The sequence below is a fragment of the Amblyraja radiata genome, chromosome 23 (genome assembly GCF_010909765.2).
Source record: "Amblyraja radiata isolate CabotCenter1 chromosome 23, sAmbRad1.1.pri, whole genome shotgun sequence".
NCBI classification, from domain to species: domain Eukaryota; kingdom Metazoa; phylum Chordata; class Chondrichthyes; order Rajiformes; family Rajidae; genus Amblyraja; species Amblyraja radiata.
In genome coordinates, this window is record NC_045978.1 from 35,749,013 (window position 1) to 35,774,779 (window position 25,767).

The window sequence follows — 25,767 nt, forward strand, 5'->3', positions numbered from 1 at the left end:
CTAGATGTCAGCTGATTTACATCGGGGAGACTAAGCGGAGGTTGGGCGATCGTTTTGCCGAACACCTCCGCTCAGTCCGCAATAACCAACCTGACCTCCCAGTGGCTCAGCCCTTCAACTCCCCCTCCCATTCCCAATCCGACCTCTCTGTCCTGGGTCTCCTCCATTGCCAGAGTGAGCACCAGCGGAAATTGGAGGAACAGCACCTCATATTCTGCCTGGGGACCTTGCGTCCGGATGGCATTAACATTGAATTCTCCCAATTTTGCTAGTCCTTGTTGTCTCCTCCCCTTCCTTAACCCTCCAGCTGTCTCCTCCCACCCTCCCACCCGCCCGCCCTCGGGCTCCTCCTCCTCCCCTTTTCCTTACTTCTCCCCCCCACCCCCCATCAGTCTGAAGAAGGGTTTCGGCCCGAAACGTTGCCTATTTCCTTCACTCCATAGATGCTGCTGCACCCGCTGAGTTTCTCCAGCAATTTTGTGTACCAATAACCCATGCCTGCCTTCTCCCCATATCCCTTGATTCCACTAGCCCCCAGAGCTCTATCTAACTCTCTCTTAAATCCATCCAGTGATTTGGCCTCCACTGCCCTCTGTGGCAGGAAATTCCACAAAAATTCACAACTCTCTGGGTGAAATCTTTTTTTCTCACCTCAGTCTTAAATGGCCTCCCCTTTATTCTAAGACTGTGGCCCCTGGTTCTGGACTCGCCCAACATTGGGAACATTTTCCTGCATCCTTTTATCTATCTTCTATATTACTAAAAGTCTGATCTTGACCACATCCTGTTGTTCTGTATATTGATTTTAGAAAAAACGCAGCCACTTACGGCTGTGATTTTTGGCCATCTTACTCAGCGTTCCCCTCTGCTGCACAGGACAAGAGGACTTTTCCCATCGATGAAAAATATAAGAGTTATTAGTGTTTAAAAGATGTTGAGATTCTCTCTCCTGAAGGCCACACCCCTTCCGGAGGGACTATACAACCCGGAAGTGTTGAGTGCCTCAGTCAGTCTCTGCAAGATGGGGGAGCGAGAGAGTCACGTCTCTCAGTCTGAGCTGTGAATAACATTGAACACATGTCTACTAAACTGTGAGTGGTTTTACTGACCTGTCAGTGCCCTTAATGTGGTTTAAAAATATAGTTTGGAAATGCTAAAGCTGTGTTGCCTTTGGTTTGGAAATGCTAAAGCTCTGTTGCCTATGGTTTGGAAATGCTAAAGCTGTGTTGCCTTTGGTTTGGAAATGCTAAAGCTGTGTTGCCTTTGGTTTGGAACTGTTCAAGCTGTGTTGCCTAATTAAAGTTGCCTTGCTTAATTAAAGTTGCCGTGCCGAATTAAAGTTGCCTTGCCGAATTAAAGTTGCCTTGCCAAATTAAAGTTGCCTTGCCTAATTAAAGTTGCCTTGCCTAATTAAAGTTGCCTTGCCTTCTATATAATTAAAAGTCTAATCTTGACCATGGCTGTTATTTTTGGCCATCTTACTCAGAGCCCCCTTCCGCTCATCAGGTGCCGCAAATTTTTCCCATCGATGAAAAATAAAAGAGTTATTAGTGTTTAAAAAATGTTGAGATTCTCTCTCCTGTCAATCACACCATGAAGCCCATGCCCCTTCTGGGGGGGTGGGGGGGGGGGGGGGAGCATAAAACCCAGAAGTGTGGGCATGGCTCAGTCTCTGCAAGATGGAGGAGGGAGAGGTCATGACTCGCTGTCTTTAGTGGCCTTGCACCCTGCTTGAAATGGAATGAAACTGCACTTGAATTTGGTGGCCTTGCACCCTGCTTGAAGTGGTAAGAAACTGCACTTGAATTTGCTGGCCTTGCACCCTGCTTGAAATGGAATTTCAAGGAATAGCCGTGAGTCAACTGCCAGCCCACCAGCCGTGAGTGAGTGAGCTGCCAGCACAACAGGCTTGAGTGACTGAGCCGCCAGCCTAAGAATCCATTCGGCACACAATGTCCATACTAACCCTCTAGAAACCAGTTCCTTCAGCCCACACTGATACTAGCGCTCCAGAAAGCCCATCCCCCCACTGGCCACCTTGGAATTGGTAGAGAGGTGGAATATTCTGTTGGGGACCAGCCCTCCCATGTGATGTTGGGACCCAACGGGTACCACTTAGTCTAGTAATTTTATATGTTTCTATAAGATTCCCCCTCATCCTTCTAAACTCCAGTGAATACAAGCCTAATCTTTTCAATCTTTCCTCATATGACAGTCCCGCCATCCCAGAGATCAATCTCGTGAACCTACACTGCACTGCGTCAATCACACAAATGTCCTTTCTCAAATTAGGAGACTAAAACTGTACACAATACTCCAGATGTGGTCTCACCAGAGCCCTATACAACTGCAGAAGAACCTCTTTACTCCTATACTGAAATCCTCTTGTTATGAAGGCCAACATTCCATTAGCTTTCTTCACTGCCTGCTGTACCTGCACGCCAACTTTCAGTGACTGGTGTACAAGGATGCCCAGGTCTCGCTGCCCCTCCCCCTTACCTAACCTAACCCCATTGATAATTTACGTTAAAACCAATGCCATGGGGGCAATGCCATGCCCAGAGCACATGGCCTGCAGAGAGGTACAATGACTGACACGTGGTTAGGATTAAGTATCAGCAAGTGCATATAAGAGCCCTGTGGAATTTGTGCAATAAACTATGCTATATAGGCCTAAATACAATTTAAGCTGGAATATGATGATTTATCTTAAATAGGGATGGACTTTAATTTGATAAGCTTAGAGTCATCTCCCGTCTTTAAGAAAAACGACGGAAAGTCGTATCAGACATCCCATAGTATGGACATAATTGCAATATCAGTAGTGATGCAGTGAGTGTATGCTTAAATATTAAACTCAATAATGTTGTTTATTGTCAGGCTCAATTTGTGCCATTATAGGATGATTTATCTGTGGCATCGTCAGCAAATAGTTTGAAGATACTTGTTCTGTACTTTAGATTCATTACATTCAGTCTCGTGTTTTAAATTGTAAAAAGTATGAATTTTGGAACATTTGCAATATTTACCTACCATATATCACAGTGGAACATTTGCAATATTTGCTTACCATATATCATAGTGGAACATTTGCAATATTTACCTACCATATATCACAGTGGAACATTTGCAATATTTGCTTACCTTGTATCACAGATCAAGAAGATAATTGCTACAATAATGTTAATTTTTTTGTGATTCATAAACTGATAATTTGTTATTTATGTTTGCTAGGTTTACCACCCTGAACCAAACTAATAAAAAAATATTTGATGACCTAGGTTTTTAAAGTTTTCTACATTCAAATGAAGGAACAAGCTTTGAAGGAGAGTATTTTTAGTCCACATTGTTCTCCCATTAAAAGCGTTTTTGTACAGTTCAGGCTAATATTATCCTGGGCAAATTACTAAACCTAGCTAGTACTAGTAGTAAGACGATGTACATGGAGTGTCCTATAAACTGTAATGATGATTTACCATTCCATTACGCTACCGGGTGGTACCCGGCAGTCTCTCAATTCCGTTCATTTTCAGGTGACCCCCTACACACATAGTCAGACATTGGTACGTAGTTCGTCTAACCTAATGTCTCTGGGCTGAAGGTCTACTAGTGTGTGTAGGATAGACCTAGTGTGTGGGTGATCGCTGGTCGGCGCGGACTTGGTGCCTCTGTCCGAAGGGCCTATTTCCGCATTTTAAAACTTAAAAACATACTCCACAGGACATTGCCAAGGCTAATTCTGAAATAAGAGAGATCCAAACACAAGAATGGAACCGCGTTGTTTTGGTTTAATCATCCACACCATTAGGGCCACAAGAAACCTCCGGGTGGGAGGGAGGCCGCTGTTGCCGGTAAGGTCAAGGGAGTTAGGAGATCTGAATGTAACTGCAGATGCTGGAAAATCGAAGGTACACAGAAATGCTGGAGAAACTCAGCGGGTGCAGCAGCATCTATGGAGCGGTTTCGGCCCGAAACGTTGCCTATTTCCTTCGCTCCATAGATGCTGCTGCACCTGCTGAGTTTCTCCAGCATTTTTGTGTACCTAGGGGATCTGAATGTTACGGAGGCGGCGGGTGCGCTCCCGCCCAAAGATCCTATAGCAGAGCTCCCGCCGACCCACAGGGGCCGCGCGCTCCCGCCGACCCACAGGGGCCGCGCGCTCCCGCCGACCCACAGGGGCCGCGCGCTCCCTCCGACCCACAGGGGCCGCGCGCACCCGCCGCCTCCGCGCGCTCCCGCCAACAGAGGCCGCGCGACCTCCGCTGGGGCGCGCACATTGGCCGCGGCACCAACCGTTCCAGAGGACTCGCCGGGGGGAGGAGCGCGGCCCTGGGGCGCTGGCACCGGCACTGGCACTGGACGGTGAGGGGAGGAGTGAGTGGTGTCCGCATCCGACGGTAAGGGGGAGGGAGAACCGGAGGGTAAGGGGGCACCGGAGGGGGAGGGCAAGAGGGGACGGGACACAGGTGTGGTGGCGGAAGTTTGTGTTCTGGACTACAGGCCTCTGACTACTTTAGGTTTGGTTACCCAGCCGTAGGAAAGCTGTCATTGAGCTGGGAACAATGCCGATAAGATTTAGAAAGATGTCGCCTGGACTGGAGGAACTGAGTTGCAGGGAGGTTTTGGGCAGGCTGAGACTGTTGAGTAAAGTATAGGAGACTGCGAGGGTAAACCTTAGAGCGCTGTGTGAAATCATGAAGGGTACAGCTCGGGTGAATGCCCGTGACCAAGGGATGGGTTATCAAGAACTAGAGGGCATTCGTTTAATGTGAGAGGGAAAATATTTAATATGAATCTAAAGGGCAACCTTTTTACACAGACGGCTGTACGTATATGGAACAAGCCGTCAGTAGCAATGTTACAGAATTTTGAGATTTTTAAAATCAAGTCTGCAATTTATCCCATCAGATAAAGCACAAAAATAAATTTAATTTGACACCTAATTCACTTTCATATCTTCAGTATTAAAAAAGTTATGGCCATTTTCATACTCGGAAATTAGCATCTTGTTCTCCATTGAACACAAAAGCTGTGATCGAGGACAGTGAAATGGCCATAACTTTATTAAAAATTAAGAGAACTGAAAGAAATTTTCAGTTATTATAGATTGAAGCATTCTGAAACAAATATGAAACAATCTTACTTGGATGACCTGAAATTAAAGCATATAATGAGTTAGTTGCCCAATTGTAGCTAATTCCAAACTTCAATTACTAGATCTAAACATCTATCCATTTCTTAAGAAAAGATTAACATTTTTAAATAGCCTAAGTGTCCAAATAACATTCACAAAGAATTCACAATAAAACATGATTTTTAAATCTCATTTACATTTATTTATAGGCCAAATGGAAGGAATTTAGTGTTCAATTGCTGTAAATTAATGGCCATTTAAATCAGCTTTCGAGTGGGATCTTGTGGAACTCTGTGGAACGCGCTGGTTTGGAATGCTCCCATTGCTGTGGATTTGTACCCCATATGCCCAGAAAAATACAGCGGGATTTAATGGGGCCCCAAATTAGCTACTCGCAACATAAAACTTTGTGTAAAGGGATCTTAAGAAGCGCTTTTAATGTAAAAATAAACGACCTACCTTCCGTTGTCCCCTGCATGAGATCCGTCCCGTTGTCGGTGGTCGCGGGTTTAGAGGATGATTTTTAACTTACTATAACAATTAAATGAACCAATTAAGTTTAAAAATACCTGCAGCGAACGAACCTCGCAGCGATTTTTCGTCAGCAACTAAGTAGGCTGAACAACCTTGATTTGAATAGCCGAGAGAAAATCGCATTTTAAACCCACCCCCCTCTCAAAGGCGCCAAAATCGCGCACACGGGCAGCGACAGACCTGCAGCGACGCTGAAGGTAGGTTTTGCAACATACCTACTGTCAGAGGAAATGATTGAGACAGGAACAAAACTACATTTAAATGACGTTTTCACAGGTACATGGATAGGAAAGGCTTAAAGGGATATGGGTCAAACACCAGTAAATGGGACCAGTTTACATGGTCTATTAGGTTGGCATGGATGAGGTGGGCCAAAAGCCTTTTTCCATGTTGTCTGACAGAAGGGAGTTCTGGTTCTGGTTGATTACTGCGCAAACACCTCATCAGTAGTTATCTTGCGCAGGTCAGAGTGAGTAGTGTAGTGATTACATTTTGAAGTGGGCACTTTTGACCAAGTTGAGGTGATCTAGTTGCTCAATCCCCTTTTTAAATGACTTAACATTGGGAGCAGCACGTGTGTTGGGTGGTAACCTATTCCATTCCCTTATCGTCCTTGGGTTAAGGGAATATTGGTAGCAAAGTTTATTGAAACTTAGCGAGTTGATGATGTAGGGACCGTTAGCTAGTCTTGTTTCATGGCAGTTGATGCCGTGTGAATGACGGGAGATTTGATGGCTTGATTTTGTGAATCTCCTTGTAAATTGCAATAAGTCTTAGCCTGATTCTGCGGTGCTCTAGGGAGTCCCATCCGAGAGAAGTCAGCATATTATTCACGCTTGATTTGCGCTTGTAGTCATTACATACAAAGCGGGCTGCTCGGTGTTGTACTTTCTCCAGGGTGATGTTGTTGTTGAAAGGATCCCATATGGCTCCACAATACTCCAATTTGGGCCTGACCAAAGACTTGTAGGCATTCTCATTGATGGATGTACTACATGCGTGAACATTTATTTTGAGAAGGGCTGGTGCAGGAGTCCAGAGGTGAGATGGACTTGCACCTTCACATCTAGCTAGGAAAATGTCATAATGTTTGCATTTAGCTCTTAGGGCTAAGAGATTTTGCTCTTAGGGCTAAAGGAATCAAGAGATATGGGGAAAAAGCAGGAATTTAGATGATCAGCCATGATCATATTGAATGGCGATGCTGGCTCAAAGGGCCGAATGGTCTACTCCTGCACCTATTTTTCTATTCGTCCTAATATTATCTTGCAGGCATCCAGAGTTTTAATTTCTCTATCATGACGTGAGTGTCACAGCGTACTTACCAAGTGAATACTCCAGAGCCTAGACTAATAACCCCAAGATGGATGTTCAATGAATTTGAGTTCAGCAAAACATCCACTGGAAGGAGAGATCCGCTGGAGGTCATAGTACAATAGTACACAAGCAAATTAGAGTAGCCCTAAATGTGAAACAATGAACTGCAGAATCTGATATACGACAAAAGAGAAAGTGCTGGAGGAACTCGGAGGGTCAGGCAGCATTTGTGGACAAAATAGATAGGGTGACATTATGGGTCGGAATCCTTCTTCAGACAGATTGTGGTGGGGAGGGGAAAAGCAGGCAAACTGGTCTCAAGGAGGTCAGTGAGGCTTGAGGTGATCCATCAAGTGGTAAATAAATAGGTAATAAATGAGGATGGTGAAGAGAGAGAGAAAGAAACAGTGTTGGAACTGAGATACAGTTTATTACAATTGGTAAAAATCTGAACTAAAACAAAATGATGGGTATCCAACAGGTGACACAGCATTTGTTGAGAGAGAAAACTAGAGTTTATTTTTGACATTTCACCAGAACCTTCCATTTCTGATACAAACTGAAAAGGTTGGTTATCTAATCTTTTGGAATTTGGTGTTGAATTATGTGGCTGTAACCTGCTTAATTGGAAATTTATATGCTCCTTCTTGAACTTGTGTTGGGCTTAATTGGAACAGTGTAAAGGTAAAAGACAAAGCCTGCAGAATGGGAGAGGGGTGGAGATTGCAGAATGGGAGAGGGCTAGATCCAGGCAACTAGAAATCTAGAGTCATGCTTGAGGGTTAAATGGAAGTGTTCCACAAAAGCATTACCCAAACTGCATTTGTGACATTGGGGCAATATTTGATTAGGAGATTTTGAAAAGTGAAACGTAGTTCAAGGGTAAAGAGTTCCATAAAGCTGAAGGGTAAAGATAGCCGGTCAGGGGAACCCTGGAAAGTATGGTTTAAAAAGAACAAAAAGTACAAATATAACAGGTAGAGAGCACTGAAAACATGGAGACCTTCCAGGAAAATAAAAACAAGTTGGAAGAGCAGAGAGGGTAATCAATATATCACTGGCAGACAGGATTAAGAGAATCCAAAGGTGTTTTATAAGTATATTAAGATAAGGAAAGTAAATGGGCAAGAGTAGAACCCAATAGGGATCAAAGGAGAAATCTATGCATGGAGTGTGAGGAATTGGGCAAGATCTTAAATAAATACTTTTCACCTGTATTCACTTTGGAGAAAAGCATAGTTGTTGGAGATTTCATTTGCAACAATGACATTCTAAGGGCCCGATGAGATGTATCCTAAAATGACGAGATTACTGGTTTGGTCTGACAGAAGTATTTAAATCTTTGATTTTCACAGGTAAGATGCCAGATGATGGAAGGCAGCAAATGTGATACCTTTATTCAAGAAGGGCAGCAGGGATAAGACAGGTAACTATAGGCCAGCTAGTCTAAAGGTCTGAGGGACAGGACTAATGTACACTTTGAATGTAAGGGATTAATCAGGGACGACAGATGGCAGAATGGGCTAAGTGTTCGGCTGGCAACCGGAAGGTAGCCGGTTCGAATCCCGCTTGGAGTGCATACTGTCGTTGTGTCCTTGGGCAAGACACTTCACCCACCTTTGCCTGTGTGTGAATGTGTGTGAGTGATTGGTGGTGGTCGGAGGGGCCGTAGGCGCAGATTGGCAGCCACGCTTCCGTCAGTCTGCCCCAGGGCAGCTGTGGCTACAGAAGTAGCTTACCTCCACCGAGTGTGACTGAGGAGTGAATGAATAATGCGATGTAAAGCGCCTTGAGTATTAGAAAGGCGCTATATAAATCCCATCCATTATCATTATTATTATTAATCAGGGAGAATTGGCACAGATTTGTTAGTGGGATAGCCTGTCTGACTAATTGAAGTTTTAAAGAAATAACTAAATTTGAGGACATTGATATAGTAAATCTGGTCTTCAGCAAAGCCTTTTAGGTCCCACATGGATGGCTCCAAATGATTAAAGTATAAAGGTTTTCAAATCAGATCCAATATTGGCTTAGTGTAGGAGATTCGGGATGATGTTCAAGGGTTGCATTGATGACTACCAGTAAAAATCAGCACTAGGACTCTTGCAGTTTGTTATATGTATTAACGTCTTGAGTGTGAATGTAGGATTAGCACATTTAGATACAAAAAATTAATTTGTATTTCATAGTGAGGAGGCTAGTAAGGGTATGCAATGATATTGATCAACTGATAAGCTGGGCAAGGCAATAGCAGATGGAATTTAATCCTGATAGATGTGAGATGATGCATTTTGGATTGTCAAATAGAGGTAGGACATATACCATGAATGATAGGGTCCCAAGGAGTATTACTGATCAAAGGGATCTTGTCCAAAGTCCAAAGATTCCTGAATGTAGCAACACTGGATAGGGTGGTGAATAAAGCATATGGGATGCTTGCCTTCATTAGCCAGGGCATGAAACATAGTGCAGGGAGGTAGTGGACATAAAGTGCTGGAGTAACTCAGCGGGTCATGCAGCATCTCTGGAGAAAATGGATAGGTAATGTTTCACGTCAGAATCCTTCTTCAGACTGATTGTAGTGGGGGGGGGGGGGGGGGGGTGTAAAAGGAAAAAAACTGGAGCCAAAAAGAGGCAGGACAAATCATGGTTGGCAACAGATGACCTTGGGGGTTCCTTATAGACAGATTGTTGGACAAAGGCTAGAGATAGAAGCAGGTGTGACCCCAAGAGGGATACATAGTTGTGAACTTAGAAGCTGGTTAAAGCTGATTAAAGTGGTGGTACAGGGGAAGAGGGGGAAGAGTGGGAATAGTGGGAGTGCGGGTGTGCAGGGGTGGAGAACGGGAAGGGAGGTGTTTGTAGAAGTTACCTAAAATTGGAGAATTCAATGTTCATACCGTTGAGTTATAAGCTATGAGGTGCTGTTCATCGGGTTTGCGTGTGGCCTCACACTGGCAATGGAGGAGGCCCAGGACAGAAAGGTGAATGGGAAGGCTAGTTAAAGTGCCATACCTGTCCTTAATTCATTCACATTTCTGTGATTACATTTATATTGTTTTTTTTCAGGTGACAATGGTCTTTAGTTTATCAGCTTTGCCTATTAGATTCTTAGCACCAAAATTAATGCAACTTGTCTGCCTTATCATGTCATCAACTACTCTTCCTTGTTGACACATTTGAATTATAATCTATATTTGACTTCATTTTCCTACCTAATGTACTACTGTTTTCCATTTCATCCTCCATGCCAAATTAATGTAAAGCATCAATAATAAACAAAACTCCCTGTAAAGTTAGTTCCCATCCAGTTCGGATGTAATTTGGCCTGCTTGTACAACATGCATCTTCCCAAGAAGTGGTCCCAATGATCAAAGTATTTAAACCCCTTCCTCCTGCACCACCCCTTTAGCTACCTATCCTCCTATTTCTATATTCATTAGCATTTCGCACAAGAAATAAGATACAGATTACAACCTTGAAGTTCTTGCTCTTCTACTTTCTACCTAAACGGCCTGTCCCATTTGGCGATTTTTTTCATATCATGTTGCCATTCAAAATCCAGCGGTGCGACACTTGAAAAAATACCGCGCGTCAATACGTCATCACTCCGCAAATTTTTCGGTGACCTGATACGTCGGTCCATGATGCCGGCAGTTGCCGAAAATATCGCCAAGTGGGACAGGCCCTTGACTCCCTAAATTCACTTTGCTGCACCTCAACTCTTTTTACCTATGTCAATAGTGCAATATTTATCACGACCTCTGGCTGATCATCCTCCCTTTTCAGAGAATGACCTGTAGCCATTCCAAGATATCCATGACCCTCGACGACAGAGGCAAAAAAACATTCAGGAGTTTAGTTCATACAATAGTTCTATGTATGCCAAACAAATAATTTCATTGTACCAAGTACACATGACAATCAATCAATCATCTGTCCCTCTCCAGTTTGCTCGAGCTTGCTTAGTCCTTTTTTACAGTTATCCATCGGAGTCAATCGTGATATCATATCGTGATCTCAGCAGAAAGTAGCAAACTATTTATCCACTCCTCACCCCTTCCACCAACCAAATCTAAAATGGTTTACCTGTTTGAGAAGAGGATAGCTCCAAATGACAAGTTCACTACTGGATACTACCCTACAAAGCTTCCACTAATCTGGAGATTGTGGGAATGGACATAGAGTGCAAATTAACATCTTTTAAAGATCATCATTGTTCAATTTCATTTTTGCTTAATTCTAGTTTAACATGGCTGGATTCATTTGCTGCCTACTGAAATGAAGACCGTTCCAAATAAGTATATATTTACTCTAGATTGCTCCTCAATCTAGACCTAATATCACATTGTAAATACTTTCCCAAATGTTCCTCACCTCGCCCACCTTGTCCCTGACAACCATAATCCTACAGAGATTCCTTCTGTAATAAACTGGAAATGTTTAGATTAAAATTCAGAAAACGTGAGAAATAGTTCCCCCGCTTTTCTGCTACCTCAGTCTGTGTCGGAATAGATGGAAGTTCTCCATTATCATTATTACATAGTTCTACCTTTCAATAATTTCCATGTAATCTTCTTTATATACTTCCAAATCATTAGTTGTGTATAGGGGCCAACCTAAAATGTAATGGCAGCTCTATTGTTTTCTAACTCCTATAGATTTGTCCTTTATTCCTGAAGGACATCTGCCTTCTCCATACTTAAATATTCTTTATCAAAATAGTCACACCCCCATTATTCTTTCCTTCACTACCCTTCCTGAACCCATTGTACCCTGGACATTTAGGACCCAAATCTGCCTTTTGAGACAATCCCAAGAGACTATGCAGCCAATTTCATTTGTTCCAATATTTTTGCAACACTATATTGTTACTTTTACTCTCCTGCTCGCGGCACAGTGGTGCATCTGGTAGATCTGCTGCCTCGGAGGGCCAGAGACCCTAGGTTCTGCCAGTGTGGAGTTTACATATTCTTCCTTGAGCCACGTGGGTTTCCTCCGGGCACTCCAGTTTCCTCCCATATCCCAAAGACGTGTGGGTTTGTAGATTAATTGGTCCGAGTGTGTAGGGGGTGGATTAGAAACTGGGATAATATAGCACTACTGTGAACGGGTGATCGATGGTCAGTGTGGACTCGGTGGGCCGAATGGCCTGTTTCTGTGCTGAATCTTAAAATGAAACATAGCTAAAATGCTTGTCGAACCAATGGGCCCAATGTCTTCTTCCAATCTACTGCTCTAGTGCTCTACTATTCTAAAATCTTTGATAATTTATGTAAAACCATTCAGGCTTAAACAGAACCACTGTTTTGAAAGGGCCCTAAAGAAAGCAAATTAAATTACCTGTGACCATGATTCATTTACCTTTTCCTGCATACTTTGGCATGGTCTAGCATAATATCCTCGTCTAACATGCCCAGGCTCTTGCTCAACTATAGTTGTAGTACAATTAGATAATCAAATGACATTTCACTACATTCATAAATACATTCATAAATTGTAAGTCCCCATAATATCAATTCATAACTTCCTCATCTGAAACTTGCTCATGTTGACACAGATATGGATGGAAACATACATGGAATGTCCAATTCAATCACTGCATGCTATTAAACTATATGTACATGTATCACATTCAATTGTTAGTAACCCTGATGTTTGAATGTCAGACATTCAAACATCAGTGATCTTTTTTCCACCCTACAATAAACATTGGACTATTGCAAACATTTACCCCTCTTTCTCGGCCGTTCAAAACTCTGGCTAAATCTGACACCTAGTCCTGGTCACACATCCTCGCTATTCCTGCTGTCCTATATGGGTTTGTGGTTCCCATAACACCTCAAATTTAAAATTTACATCTGCATGTTTACATTTCTGAAATGCCTTGCTTTTTTCTACTTTTGTCACCCTGACTTCCTCCGTTTTCCAATGTCACACTGACTCAATTTGTACACTCCAAATTTAAAGCAACATTCCTTATTTCAGCTGCCTCAGTCCCAAACCAGACATTTGCCTTTAATTTTTGATGTGCATTCTAATTTGGAACAGTGTTATTTTAACTTCATTGAAGTTCAGTATTCTTACCTGGTTAGCAATAATTCTTAGTTATTGATTTTTGACACACAAACCAACCAGGAAATTTAAACACCTTTAAAGACTGTCAGATGGAAGCACCCTCAGGAACAAGTTGTAGACTGAAAGTCAGACTCAATGAGCAGTAAATTATGATTCTGTCATAATTTTTCCCAGTAGATATTATACAAAATTGCGCCACTTTTACTACAGTGAAAAAAACATGGCCTCAACATTAGTGACGGGAGCATATGAGCCCCCAAACTGAATTGGAAATCTAAGGACACGGAGGTCCAGTAGATCATTACAGCCAAGACTCATTGGCCTAAATTCTCTCTGGGGATGCCAGCAAAGGGAAGCTGAAAATCAAAAACACCATAAGAGGCTGCGGCGTGACTATATGGAGTTTTATCAAATCATGAGGGGCATAGATAAGGTGATTAATCAGTCTTTTCTCCAGCGCAGGGGAGCCTAAAACATGAGGGCAAAGGTTTTAAGTGAGAGAGATATAAGATTTAAAATGGAACTGAGCAGCATTTTTTCCCCACGCAGATGGTGGTGCATATATTGAATAAGTTGCAGAGGAAGTGTTGGAGGCAGGTATAATTACACTTAAAAACACACTTGAATATGTTTGTGGATAGAAAACGTTGGGAGGGATATGGACCATGTGCAGGCAAGTGGGATTAGCTTGGTTAGACATCTTAGTTGGCATGGAGCAGTTGGGCCAAGGGGCCTGTATCCATGCTATTATAGCTTCCATGACTTTGGCAGATGACCAGCTATGGACCCATGAATTTGTTAATCATTAGGGGAAGGGGCATTCTACAATGACTGGAAGCTGATTCCCAGAAGCTTTGCAGATGGCTTCATCCAGATATCTGAAGGAGCACTTCTGAACTTGACTCATAACAACATATATATTTTTTAATCTTACCTATCCGTCTCTTTATATTCTCTGGGACAAAGACCCATTGTTTCTTCGATCAGACCTTAGTTTGTTTAAATATCATCATAACAGCATAAAGGTAGAGTTATTTTTTTTAGGGCCTGCAGTTGGAGAGATTTTTTATTTCCACATTATTAAAGATTAGAATAAATATTTTTATAATGTATGATTAAGAAGTTAGGAGGGAAAGGGATGAGGTGGCAAAGGAATGTCAGCCATACCTCAAAGTACAAGGTGCTGGTTCCAACTAAGGAGCACTATAGCTGCTAGTCCACATTGGAGAACACTGAGGATACTGCTTACAGTAGAAATGTTTTTCAATGATAAGTTGCACCAGCTGATGAGTAATAGCAACAACTAACAATAATCTAAAAGGTTCTATTTATTGCAGCAAAAATGAATAGAGATTTAAAATATTGGAAAGAAGCGGCGACTGTGATCCTGGCTGCAGGTACTCAAAAACAGCTTATGAGTAAAGGCGCTACCAATTCTCAGCCTGGTAAACCTCCAATTTCAACACCTACACGAGAGAGGAATCCATCTCCGTCATGCCTAGAGAAGGCAATATGTGATTTTGCCTTGCTTTTATTACAACGGAATCAGGGACACGCATTTCTCCCCAATGCTTATGTGTTCCCAGGAGGTCAAATCAGCACAGCTGATTTTTCCAAAGAATGGATCCAGTTGTTCCATCCTTATTGCCAATCACCTAACTTTAAGTTGGATACTGTCAAGCAAACTATTCGGAGATCTCCAATCTTTGCAACGGAAAAGAGAAAATTAGAATCTCAAATACCTGGAGAGGTAGCTTTCCGTATTTGTGCCATTAGGGAAACTTTTGAAGAATCTGGGATACTCCTTGTTAAGCCGAATATCCCTGACAAAGACTTGAACAAGCAAGGGGTCATACAGCTTGCACATTTCGATCAAAACAAACTTGCAAGTTGGAGGCCACTTGTGCAGGAAAATGCAGCAAATTTTATAAGACTGTGCAAAGAATTGGACTGTTTACCAAATATTTGGGCATTGAAGGAGTGGAGTAATTGGTTGACTCCCACGTATCTGGGGGGAAAGAGGTTTGATACTGTATTTTTCATTTGTTGTTTAGAAGAAATCCCTTTCACAGAACCTGATGATCATGAAATAATCTTTCACAGTTGGATGCACCCTCTTGAGGGGATCAAGGGTCACCAATCTGAGAGATTCCTTGTTCCCCCCCCTCAATGGTATGAGATAGGCAGACTTTGCCGATTTATCCACCTCCAAGATTTGCAGCAATTTAGCCAAGATCGTTCTGTATACGGTTGTGAGCGATGGTTTCCCATCCGTCTACTTGCATCTGATGGTTTTGCCACCCTGTTACCTGGGGATGATCTTTATCCAGAAAATCCAGATTTCACAGGGGAAATGGAATTAAACCTCACTACCTCCAAATCTCTGAAACAAGCACGGCTAGAAGTTAGCAGACTGCACCGAATAGAATTCAGAAAACCTCACGATTGTACTCTGTATGTGAATATTGAACCCCAATATAAACATGTCCACCCATTAGAAATAAACAATCATCCTCATAGTCATAGGTGAATTGCCTGGTTAATATGCAAAAACTTGTGCCTGAAATAAATGTTAGCGAGTGTAATGATAAGCATTTATTTTTGAATGAATTTTCACACTGAACATTAAAACTAGAAAAAAAAACATGGCTGTAGCGTAATTTGCACAAATTTTGTTTAGCTAGAATATTCTAGTAGTTCATAAGAGTCAACCATACATAGGAAATTCGGAGAAACATATTTCCTCTAAATATCTAAAAGAGAGACCGTGGTTCAACAATGATTTTTTTTTTAAGGGACAAGAAGGATTTACAGGCAGCAATGAGCCAGGACTGTGTTCGTGTCGGACAAGCCAATTCTAACATCTATTGACAAATAAGAAAAGGTTTTTACACTGCAAATATTTTCTACTCTATGCAAGAACTTTGGGTTCAGCTCATCTGCAATGCTGGAATCTGATTTTGGTTTAATTAAAAGGGAAAAGAAATGTAAGTCATCTTGTTTGATGCCATTTGTTCTGAACAAAATTTCTAATAGAATACAACATCATCCCAGCCAGGGTTTTGGCAATTTACAATGGATTTCCAACCTGTTTAATTTCTTGGCATTTGTGCTGTGGAATGTGTCTGCTGAATTTGTACTTAGTTTTTCAATATGTTCATTTATTTGATTAGAGAGAAAGAGTTATAATAATTTGCTTTAGTGTCTCGATTTTTTTTAATTACATTTTTTTTTGAGAAGTTGAATATCAATGACATTCAGAAGCATTCAAAGAACATTGTAACTTTTACCACCAACAAAGTCGAGGAAGCATTATTTTGCCAATTAAAATAATTGAATGGTTAAATAAGTCTGCCATCAATTTTTCAGTGTCCTTGGTTCCAGAGCCTTTCAAGATTATCCGTATTGCTGGACCAATTGTGGTCACGGCCTCTGGGAGAAGTCCAATGGTACCAGAATACCCTAGGTCCCCGAGGGGGGCAAGATACCAGCCTTCAACATCAGCCTCAGAAGTCAGCTATGGGAATGGGCCAGAGTTCCAGAGCCTGGACCGCAGTGGCAAGTTCCAGCTGCAGCTGGCCATAAAGGCGCATCACAGCCATCCCCTTCATCCAGATTGTCCAGTGAACCATCTGCGCCTGGCCACCTCCCACAGCTGACTTTTGAGGGCGCGGAAGGTAAGACCCCTGGTTCTTCTTACCGACCCTTTGTTCTAACGTCTGCTGCCGTCACCAACTTCCTCCACCCTCCTCACTGGTCCTCAGGGATGAGCGGAAGCCAGGCTTGCTGGCTTGCCACTCCAGGTGGGTTCCCAGTTCCGTGGCAGGCACTACCCTCGCATATATCCATGTTGATTGCTCAGGAGTTTCTGCTGCGCACATCAAGAGCTAACTTCTCATATATCCGTTGATTGCTCATTTTATCATATTTTCCAAAAGCCTTGTTACTACTTTAATAGTGAATTGTAACATTTGCCCTATTGTTGTCAAGCTAGCTGATCTGTAATTCCCCATTTCCCCCTCCATTTAAAATATTGGGGTTAAAATCTCTGTTTTAGATACTATGGAGTTTCATAAGATGACATCATTCTATATACCATCCTCATTGGCATCTCTTTTAATATCTTGTGATGTAGGTCATCATCACATCCTGAGGATTTACCAATGTTCAGTCCAATTAGTTTCTCCACTTCATTCTTTACTAATACTGATTGTTTTTGAGTTCCTTATTCATTCTAGATTGCATTGTCATTGATGCTTTTTTAACGTGCTGAGAGGATTTTCTGTTGGACAACCTGAAAGCAGTTGTAGGAGAGCAGAACTTTAAAAAAGTAATAAGCCTAGGTGAGTTTCAGTTGAACAAGCTGAAAACTTGAATGAATGAATTGAATGAAAACTTTATTGTCATTCAGATATACACCTAGACACAGTTCACCTTGAACGAAATTTCGTTGCATTTGACTCTCCAAATCAGGTAAATAGTAAAAGTAAAAGTGCTAGGTGCGTCCATAAAAATGCCTCATGTGCATGGTTCTGTAAAATAAATATATATAAAAAGTTTTTTAAAAGTGTCGATATTTAAAAAGTTCTAGCCTCGGTTTTGTTGAATGTTCAGTAATCTTATGGCCTGGGAGATGAAGCTGTTGCAGAACCTGGTTGTCCCGCTCTTCATGCTGCGGTACCTCCTCCCAGAGTTAAGCAGTATAAACAGTCCAAATTGTGGGTGTGTGGGGGCTCTGGTAATGCCCTTAGCTCTAATCAGACAGCGCTTGTACCCCATGTCCATGATGGAGGGAAGAGAAGTCCCAATGATTTTTTCCGCTGTCCTCACCACTCTCTGAAGGCACTTCCAGTCCGCATCTGTACATCTGCCGCACCACGTAGAGATGCAGCTGGTCATGACCGACTCAATTGTGCTTCTGTAGAAAGTGGCGAGGATGGGAGGGTGGAGGTGTAAACTTCTCAACCTGCGGAGGAAGTACAAACGCTGCTGTGCCCGTTTTGCCAGAGATGTAATGTTTGTGGACCAGTTTAAGGTGTCCGTTATATGCACACCCAGGAACTTGATTCTTTTCACCTGCTCCACTGCTGAGTTGTTGATGCAAAGTGGAGTGTGACTGGGCTGAATTTTCCTTCTGTAATCGACGACAATCTCCTTGGTTTTGTTCACATTTAGGAGAAGGTTGTTCCTGCTGCACCAGCTCACCAGCTGTTCCACCTCCTCTCTATATGCCTGGTCGTCGTTATTGCGGATGAGGCCCACTACTGTTGTGTCATCCGCGTATTTGATGATATGGTTAGTAGTGGACCTGGCGACACAGTCATGTGTCATCAATGTAAAGAGCAGCGGACTCAGGACACAGCCCTGAGGGGAGCCGGTGCTCAGTGTGATGACCGAGGAGGTGTTATTCCCCACCCGCACAGACTGGGGTCTTTCAGAAAGGAAATCCAGGATCCAGTTGCATAGTATGGTATTGAAACCTAGGGGTGCCAGTTTGCTCACCAGATGCTGGGGGATTATCGTGTTAAATGCTGAGCTGAAATCAACAAACAGCATCCGCACGTGGGTGTTCCTCTCCTCCAGGTGTTGTAGGCCCAGATGGACTACAGAGGAAATAGCATCCTCTGTGGAGCGGTTCGGGCGATAAGCAAACTGGAGCGGGTCAAAACTGGAGGGGAGTTTAGAGACCATGTGCTGCTTAATAAGCCTCTCAAAGTACTTCATTATTATTGGTGTGAGTGCTACGGGGCGGTAATCATTCAGGCAGGTTATTGTAGACTTTTTGGGAACTGGTATGATGGTGGCTGTCTTGAAACATGATGGAACAATGGCCTGGTTCAGGGAGATGTTAAAAATGTCTGTCACAACCAGAGCCAGCTGGTCGGCACATCCCCTAAGCAGACGCCCCGGTATGTTATCCGGTCCGGCTGCCTTTCGCTGGTCAATACCCTCCAGGATTTTGCTATACTTATTTTAATTAGGTTGATTGGAAAGGGACCGTGCGGCACCTTATCAAAGGCCTTCTGAAAATCTTGGTAAACAACATCTACAGCCTCCCCTCTGTCCTGCTATTAACTGCATGACACTTAACAGCATTGATATACAGATGGATCTTGGGGTCCGTCCATAACTCCCTGAAGTAGTGACATAGATATTGGTAAAGAAGGCATATAGTATGTTTGCTTTCATAGGTTAGGGCATTGAGTATAAGAGTAAGGGAGTCATAATGCAGCTTTTTGGGCGTTGGTTAGGCCATATTTGGAGAATTGTGTGTGTTCTGGTTGCCCCGTTATAGGATGGCTATAATGTGTAGGCTTCAGAAAAGGTTCAGAGGAGGCATACTGGCTGGGTTAGAGGATGTTGGCTACAGAGAGAAGTTTGATGGATTTGGATTGCTTTCTCTGGAACACCATATGTTGCACTGAGTCCTGAAGGGAAAATATAAAATTATGAGAGGCGTGGATAAGGTAGATAGTCAAAACATTATGGAAAATGTCAAATACTAGAGGGCATAAGTTTCAGGTGAGAGGGGCAAAGTTTAAAGGAGATGTGCTGGGTAAGTTGTTTACACAGGGTGGTATCTGCGATGGGCTGCTGGGGCAAGTGGTTGAAGCAGATATGATAATATAATTTAAGACACTTTTGGATAGGCATATGGATATACAGGGAATGGGATTGATATGGATTATGTGCAGACAGATAAGAATTGGTCTTGGCATCCTGTTTGTCACAGGCAATGTCTGCTGTTCTTGTGCTGTACTGTTCTATGTTTAAAGAAACACAGATCTGTTTAGATTAGTTTATTGTCACATGTACAGAAGTACAGTTAAAAGCTTTTGTTGCATGCTAACCAGTCTGGTAAATCTGGTCGATTATTTGTAGCAAAGCTGTCACTGCTCTCCATCCTGCTTAGGTCTGGTTAATTTTGCAGCCAGGAAATTGCTTCTTTCTCAAAAAGTACTTTATTCATGAAGTATACAGTAATGCAGACGTTGGAATCTTCAGTGGAACACTAAGTGCTGGTTGAGGTCAACTGGTCAGGCAGCATCTGTGGAGGGAATAGACAGGTGACTTTGTGAGTTGGGACCCTTCAGGCAGATTGTAATAATGGGGAGAAAACTAAAATAGGTAGCGTCTGGACAAAGCCTGGCAAATTATAGGTGAGGGGAGGGGATTTGATTTGCAGATGGGTGGAGTATGTGACAAAGGCGAGTGGTAAAAAAGACAAAATTGTGTCAGAAAAGTGGAGAAGGGTAAATGTAAAGCTACAGGGAGAGAAAAGAAAGGGAATAATGGGAAAATGAGGGACTTAGGAATGGGAGATAAGTGTATGAAGGAAGTTGGGTGACTGGAGAGATGAAAATTTCTGGGAGACAATGGGAGAAATGGGTGTGCACTGGGATAGAAAAGAGTGGTTAAGGGATATTACTTGAAATTGGGGAATAGTAAGCTATCCAGGTGGAATAAAAGGTGCTGTCCCTTAACTTTACGTATGACCTCTGGCATTGGAGGACATTTAAAAGTGGTTAACAACCAGGAGATCCTGCAGGCCTTGGCAGACAGAGCACAGGCATTATATAAAACGATTGCCTCGTTTATGCTTCGTCTTGCTAATTAATGTGGAGGCCACATCAGAACATGTCACTGGGTTCATTCATTGTACCATGCACTTGTAATATATTAACAATGTTTTTCATTATCATTCCCTTCATGAAATGATTGAGAGGCTGTTACACATGACTTAACCTCTCCATGTCCCATGGTAACAGGACCCTAAACTGTGGTCCAGGTTCTGCAGTCTTTCCCCACAAAGACTTTGTGTTGACTGCACCGGGCTTCAACTGCATCCTTCCGCACTTAGTCCTTCACCCTGGAATATGCCAGTTGACAGAATTCTATGAAGACATTTCCTTAAACCGGAAGGCCAACAGGTTTAGTGTGTTCCTCAGTGCAGTAGTGCTGCTCTAATGCAATAGCGATATCCCTGAGAAATTTGGTTATGCAAAGTTGCATATTGGCAGAACAAATTGTAATTGCCTTCAAACCACACATTTAAACAAATCTTCCTAATGGTAATCGATGAATGTGGCCCATAAAAGGCCGAAAAGTGTGTTCTATTCCATCAATTATATTGTAACCAATTGGTGTTTATAGAAATACTCGTAATATCAGAAATATGCAGAGTTAATGATCTTCGAGTAGCAGTTAATGTTTGTCTCAATAGTGTCTTCAGGCACTAGAACACAATGTCTGTTCACTCAAAGACACACTGGAAAGTAGGTGATCAGCTTCCTGCTGTTTATTGGCTTTTGGTCTCATCAGTGGCTCACTTCACGCTTGCCTTACATCGCTGCAAATTCTTTTGGTTACATATTAAATTCTCTTTGAATGTGACAATTGAATATGTGGTTACTGATGATCTGTATCAAATGTACAGTTCAACCAATTACAGCAAATCCCCAGGTTACAATCCCCTCGTCTTCTATTCCCGAGAATTGTTTGTAAGCTGAATTGTTTGTAAGTCTGAAATGAACAAACCCAGCTGTGAGGATAGTGAGCAGGCAAGAAAAAAGCAGCTGCCAGCCAGACTCATTGATTTAGTGAATGAGGAAGTGAATGTGCTCAGTGTACCTAGTTCTGCCCATCTCACCACAGTCGCTGATTGCTGAGGTTGAAAGGTGGGAGGAAGACAGCGATAGAAGGCAGGTGAAAATGCTCTCTTCTCACCTAGTAAAAGATGCCCGCAGGTCCACACAGTCTGCAAACCCATCCTCATCCATCTTACTGGTCTCCCACACACTCATTCATATATGTGTCAATAAGTCAGTTCATACCTGTAAAGATAAATTAACAAGTTATTGTTTCTTGCAGCAACGATGAATAGAGACTTAAAATACTGGAAGGAGTCAGCGACTGTGATCCTGGCTGCAGGTATCCGAAATCACAAATTGAGCGAAAATGGTATCAATACACAAATCTCTCAGCAACCACAGGAGCGGAACCTAACTCTGTCAAGCGTGGCAAAGTCAGTATGTGATTTTGCCTTGCTTTTGTTACAACGGAATCAGAGAAGCACATTTTTCCCCAATGCTTACGTGTTTCCAGGAGGTCGAATCAGCACAGCTGATTTTTCCAACGAGTGGATCCAGTTGTTCCATCCTTATTGCCAGTCGCCCAACTTGAAATTGGATACAGTCAAGCAAACTGATCGGAGGTCTTCAATCTTTGCAACGCACAGGGGAAAACTTGGATCTCAAATAGCTGGAGAGGTAGCTTTCCGTATATGCGCCATTAGGGAGACTTTTGAAGAATCTGGGATACTCCTTGTTAAGCCGAATAGCCCTGACAAAGACTTGAACAAGCAAGGGGTCATACAGCTTGCACATTACGATCAAAACAAACTTGCAAGTTGGAGGCCACTTGTGCAGGAAAATGCAGCAAATTTTATAAGACTGTGCAAAGAGTTGGACTGTTTACCAAATATTTGGGCATTGAAGGAGTGGAGTAATTGGTTGACTCCCACAAATCAGGGGAGTAAAAGGTTTGATACTGCCTTCTTCATCTGTTGTTTGGAAGAAATCCCTTTCACAGTACCTGATGGTCATGAAATAATCTTTCACAGTTGGATGCGCCCTCTTGAGGTGATCAAGGGTCACCAATCCGAGCAACTCTTTCTTCCTCCCCCACAATGGTATGAAATAGGCAGACTTTGCCGATTTATCCACCTCCAAGATTTGCAACAATTTAGCCAAGATCGTTCTGTAGAAGGTTGCGAGCGATGGTTTCCCATCCGTCTACTTGCATCTGATGGTTTTGCCACCCTGTTACCTGGGGATGATCTTTATCCAGAAGATCCAGATTTAACAGGGGAAACAGAATTAAACCTCACTACCTCCAAATCTCTGAATCAAGCACGGCTGGAAGTTAGCAGACTGCACCGAATAGAATTCAGAAAACCTCATGACGGTGCTCTGTATGTGAATATTGAACCCCAATATAAACATGTCCACTCATTAATGATGAACAGTCATCATGATAGTCATCTCTGAATTATCTGACCAGGAAGCAAAAAAAAAACTCTGAAGTAAAATATCATTGCATTGTTCAAAACAATCTGTTTAATTTTAATTACATTTTCCCCAATACAAAGAAAGCAATATCAGAGCAAAAACACATTAAGAAAGCCACGGTCAAATGATTACAACTTAAAACCACTAAATCTTTCTGAATATTCTAGCAGGTCCAAGAGAACATATGGAGGAGAGAAATGTTCTCAGAATAGTAAAAAGCTGGGGGGAAAAATCCAAATGGGAATAATCAGCATGCACGAAGAGCAACACAAAATCATGATAATCTTAAGTAGACACAAAAAGCTGGTGTAACTCAGCAGGTTAGACAGCATCTCTGGAGGTGATGTTTTGGGTTGAGACCCTTATATCTTACCTCTTATCTTCTAAATCTTATCTCTAAACAATTAATTTGTGAATGTCCAAAATTTACCACGCTTACTCACGAGGAGCCACCACCCATTGTATAAATCAGTTTCCCCAGATAGACGCAAAAAGTTGGAGTAACGCTGTCCCACTGAGTTACTCCAGCTTTTTGTGTCGCTATCTTTGGTTTCAACCAGCATCTGCAGTTCCTTCCTGCACATTCAGTTTCCCAAGGTCTTTATCCTGTTACATATATTCCATTTCCAACTTTTCTTAATTCTGATGAGGTCATAAATCTGAAAAAAGTAATTCTTTATTTCTCCACAGATACTGCCTGTCATTCTCATTGCTGCATTGTAGAATCATACAGCATGGAAATAAGTCCTTTAGCCCACTCATCAATGCCCAGTCCATTCATGCCCAGCAAGATGCCCATGTACAATAGCCATATTTGTATATGTTTTGACTCTTATCCATCTAAATCTTTTCAATCCATTCCTTCTGCTCATAATACATGTATCAACAGGCAATGATATTTCAAATATGTGGTGTAATATTAATATCAGGGTTCTGGGAAAATCACCGAAGCAAATTGCAGCATCAAATGACAATTAAAAATGATTAATCAATCTGCACAGTATTGTTTCACTTGAGCTGGTGTGTATACAATCAGTCACTATCCATGCATTTGTAAAGTAGAGGAGCAAATTCAGAACATCTGTAGAATTTTTATTTTCAAGGATAAATATTAAGGGTTTTGCCATTAACTGAAAACTTTCTCTTTCATTCGATCTCTCAGAGTACAGCACCTTACACTTGCTAGGATTGAACTCCATCTGCCATTTCTGGGGCTGATCTACATCCCACTGTATAGTTTGACAGCTTTCCTCACTGTCAGTAACTTGTCAATGCAATCTAGTTGTAGTGTAATTAAAGCATTACACTACAACTAGATTGCATTGACCAGTTCCGGGCACCTCAACTGAGGAGGGGTACTTTGTTCATGGTTGGAATGTATATAGGGAGGTTGCACGAAAGGTCACTGGGTCATAGGGCTCGACGCACGGAGCCGCTAAATCCAACTGGAAGACATCCTTCACTTCCGGTATATGTTATTAATGCTAGAAACGCGTACTTTCCTACCTGTTAAAAACCGCCAAAATGTTGAATTTTTGCGCTGAAAAAATTGTGGTAGTCTGGGTAAGTGTGAGAGACATGTACCCAACTTTAGAATTCCAAAAGTGAAGCGAAATGAAGGTATAGAGAAGCGAGAGCTAAAGTGCTTGGTAAACATGGAAAATATTGGGAATTATCGCGTTTGCTCACTGCATTTCATCAAGTAAGGCATTATTTGTGTTTTTTCTTGATTCCTTTGGTATCTAAAAATTCTCAGAAGTGATAAATCTGGCTGTAAAATTTTCTTCAGATGCGTTTTCATTTTGTATGTAACAACCCACGAGAACCATGGGCGATTTAAAAAAATTACAGCCAGATTTATCACTTCTGAAACTTTTTAGATGCCAAAGGAATCAAGAAAAAACACAAATAATGCCTTACTGTTGATGAAATGCAGTGAGCAAACGGCCAATGTTCGCCAAGCACTCTGGCTGTTGTTGTCCCTTCAGCTCTCGTTTTTATCTACCGTCATTTCTCTTCACTTTTGGAATTCTGAAGTAGGCTAAATGTCTCACACGCTTATCCCGATTTCCATAATTATTTACAGCGCAAAACTTGACTTTCAGCGGGTTTTAACGGGCCCGCTACGCTGGAAACAATGGTAAGTGCCTACCTGCAGTTCATCGCGTGTACTCCATTTGGAGTAGCGTAGCAACAGTACGGGTCATGGGTCGTGACCCGACTGCCGTGAAACCTCCCTATAGATTTACTGGAACGATATGTGATCTTTCAATGGTTAAATTGCAAGGAATGGTTGCACTAATTATGTACTTCCAACAAGTTAATGAATTAAGGGTTATGCAGGGGAACTGAGAAAGAGAAAAGCAGTCAAGAAAATGTTATTCACAGAATGTGCAACCATATAAATACAATATATTCATATGTTTGTATTCACTACGAGCAAAATCAATTACAATGCAAATATTGCAGTTAGATCATCATACATGTACTGCATGACTAAAAAGAGTGAAGGTTTTACATTTCAAGTTCCAGCTCCTCAGTGTCCTGTGTACGAGGGGCTTAAAACATATCCTTTCTCATCGAGCCTTTACAGTGGCTGCACGAAACGTTCGTGTCCCCTTCAGCATGTAGTCA

The 25,767-nt window shown here is 42.2% G+C and overlaps 1 protein-coding gene and 1 long non-coding RNA gene across 16 annotated transcripts; one reads left to right on the plus strand and one right to left on the minus strand.

The window, feature by feature from the left end:
- Window positions 1-4,194: 4,194 nt before the first annotated feature.
- Window positions 4,195-24,125, plus strand: nudt19 (nudix hydrolase 19). Of its 15 annotated transcripts, none has more exons than XM_033042054.1 (4): window positions 4,220-4,421; window positions 8,341-8,411; window positions 16,433-16,740; window positions 21,935-24,125. In XM_033042054.1, exon 4 carries the CDS (start codon window positions 21,940-21,942, stop codon window positions 23,110-23,112), a length of 1,173 nt encoding a protein of 390 aa, XP_032897945.1. In that variant the 5' UTR covers window positions 4,220-4,421; window positions 8,341-8,411; window positions 16,433-16,740; window positions 21,935-21,939; the 3' UTR covers window positions 23,113-24,125. The 15 variants fall into 15 exon arrangements, with proteins under 15 accessions (XP_032897942.1, XP_032897943.1, XP_032897944.1 ...); XM_033042055.1 differs by having other exon boundaries at window positions 4,220-4,362; XM_033042051.1 differs by lacking the exons at window positions 16,433-16,740; window positions 21,935-24,125 and adding an exon at window positions 14,401-15,950 and having other exon boundaries at window positions 4,195-4,421.
- Window positions 19,868-25,685, minus strand: LOC116986483. Its single transcript, XR_004415490.1, has 3 exons — window positions 25,652-25,685; window positions 21,791-21,897; window positions 19,868-20,111 (listed from the first exon to the last, which is right to left on the minus strand). It is a non-coding gene; the product is annotated as an uncharacterized LOC116986483 (long non-coding RNA).
- Window positions 25,686-25,767: the final 82 nt, after the last annotated feature.